The sequence below is a fragment of the Anarrhichthys ocellatus genome, unplaced genomic scaffold (assembly GCF_004355925.1).
Source record: "Anarrhichthys ocellatus isolate YVR2014 unplaced genomic scaffold, GSC_Weel_1.0 scaffold7, whole genome shotgun sequence".
Lineage (NCBI taxonomy): Eukaryota > Metazoa > Chordata > Actinopteri > Perciformes > Anarhichadidae > Anarrhichthys > Anarrhichthys ocellatus.
The window spans coordinates 3,612,767-3,614,827 of NW_022280037.1; the positions used below are offsets into that span (position 1 = coordinate 3,612,767).

At 43.8% G+C, this 2,061-nt stretch overlaps 1 protein-coding gene across 1 annotated transcript in view; it reads right to left on the reverse strand.

Moving 5' to 3' along the window:
* The window catches only part of msh4 (mutS homolog 4), a 6,172-nt gene that overhangs the window by 1,782 nt on the left and 2,329 nt on the right, over positions 1-2,061 (reverse strand). The window contains exons 9-14 of the mRNA XM_031847844.1: positions 1,869-1,943; positions 1,666-1,730; positions 1,402-1,571; positions 1,168-1,304; positions 944-1,047; positions 646-770 (exon numbers count right to left, since the gene is read on the reverse strand). Of these exons, the coding sequence (XP_031703704.1) occupies positions 646-770; positions 944-1,047; positions 1,168-1,304; positions 1,402-1,571; positions 1,666-1,730; positions 1,869-1,943 (676 nt within the window). The remainder of the gene's footprint in view (positions 1-645; positions 771-943; positions 1,048-1,167; positions 1,305-1,401; positions 1,572-1,665; positions 1,731-1,868; positions 1,944-2,061) is intronic.

The following is a 2,061-nucleotide window of genomic DNA, read 5'->3' on the forward strand; positions in this document are numbered from 1 at the left end:
TATATATATATATATATATATAATAATAACATGGAATGATCAAAACGCATTAAAATACAGCTACAATGTATGAGTTAGTGTTTGGCAATTTTGTTACAAACCTAAAAAGCCAGTAAACTGTGACTAAATTATTAGATATATGATTTCATCTCTATATTTTAAGTTCTTAATTGCCAGTTGTTTAACTGAAAAGTGTGTCACAATATAATAAAAGCTTATTTCTGACAGAGGTGTGTGCAGTTGTTACAGCCAGCTATAGCTCTTCTGCTGAGGAGATTTGCCTCTGTGAATACAGCACATTAGCGCACACTTATGTAACAAGGGTAATCTGAGTACACGCTGGCTGGGATAGGGGGGGGGGCAGGCAGTCAGCACATGTCTATGGAGATATGCTTTCAGACAGCTGAGGGCCAGCGCTCACCACCCACGTGGCTGATCTGGCTGGTGTTGCCCACGACTCACAAAACTGAGGCCAGCAGAACTGCCAGCTCAGAGGAGCAGTTTCTGGCTGTCATGTGTGACGTTGGCTGGGTGCTGCCTTGTGTGGACACATCACTCCCTCAGACAACATGTCGGTCTTCTTATTTAAGGTTAATTTGACAGTTTGTTTGACAGACTTGGAAATCGACAGTGAGTCATACTTACCATAGTCTGAGATGGTGCATGCATTGGCCAGTGACAGCAGCATGTCCAGCATGGATACGGCATCCGAGAGCTTGTAAAGGCAGTGAATGTGCTGGTGGATAGTGCTCAGCAGCTGACATATCACCCTGTATGGAGACAAGTCAGATGCTACAGGGGCACTGCACAGGAGGGAAATTAGCTAACAAATAGCACCCTCTGGTGGACAAAAAGTAGTAGTCAATATTTAAAGATGATCTTTGAACTTAGGCACATTTCTGCACAGTCATATTCTATAGTGATAGGATCATGATCTCCTTACACATAGGACATGTGAAAGATCTCCCTCAGGGCCTCATCACAGCGGTCATTCATCTTCATCAGGTCTGCAATGGTGAAGCCGTAGTTGTTGTTGTGCTTTGTGACCTGCGGTGGCATACGTTTTTTTTTGTGTTCGTTAGTTTCATTTAACTTTATTGTCCCGATAGGGGCAATTCGTTTTTCTGTTCTTAGTTAGTCTATTAGCCCCGCCTCTCGTGGACTTACCTTGATAAACTCAGAGGGGAGTTTCCCTTCAGGTAAGACCACTCCCTCGAGCTTCATTTGAATGAAGAAACCTCGAGCTGTGCTGTAGCTGGTACGCATTGGCAAACCGTACTTCTCCCCCATCTGGTTCACTAGCCCTGTGCAACACAACGCCATTCAATGAGCTTGGATGTATAAATAACATACACAAACATCGCAAACCAAAGATATTAACTGAACGGACAGACTACACACCTGCAATGTCGTCCACTATCTCAGTGTAAGCTCTGCGCGCAATGTCGAGGAACTCGTTGATGTTGGGGCGGACAGCGTAACACTTCTGGGTGCGCATGTTCAGGCTCCCCTTCAGGTAGGTAGTGTCCTCATTAATCACGGTCTTGATCTGCTCTAGGATCATGTCAAACCTGAGGCGGACACAAATACGGTGGCAGAAGTCTGTACACAGTACACGATAGTAAATGTGTATTATATTTACAACATAGGCAGAAAGCTTGGTACCTATTGTCTTCCAATGCGGTGCTGTAGGCCTTGAGCAGAGCCGTGTTGCAATTCTTCAACCCCATCTGTTCATAAAGTGCAATGTTTAAAGGACTTGCAATTTACATTCTAACTAAATAACAACTAGTACAATACTGTGGGGTAAAAAGCTTTTTTTCTCCTTCTATTCATGGCTACAGGATGATGTTGAAGAAATTTCAGACCCTTAACCGTGGCACCAGGTCCAATGTGTGTTTCAGCTGAATGACGTGTGTAATCTTTGCTTCAGCAACCTGAACCTGCAAAAACAAAGCAACCGTAATGAAAAAGGCATGAAAAGGGAAAGAAATACCAAGTGTCTTTAAGCATTCACACACACACACACACACACACACACACACACACACACACACACAC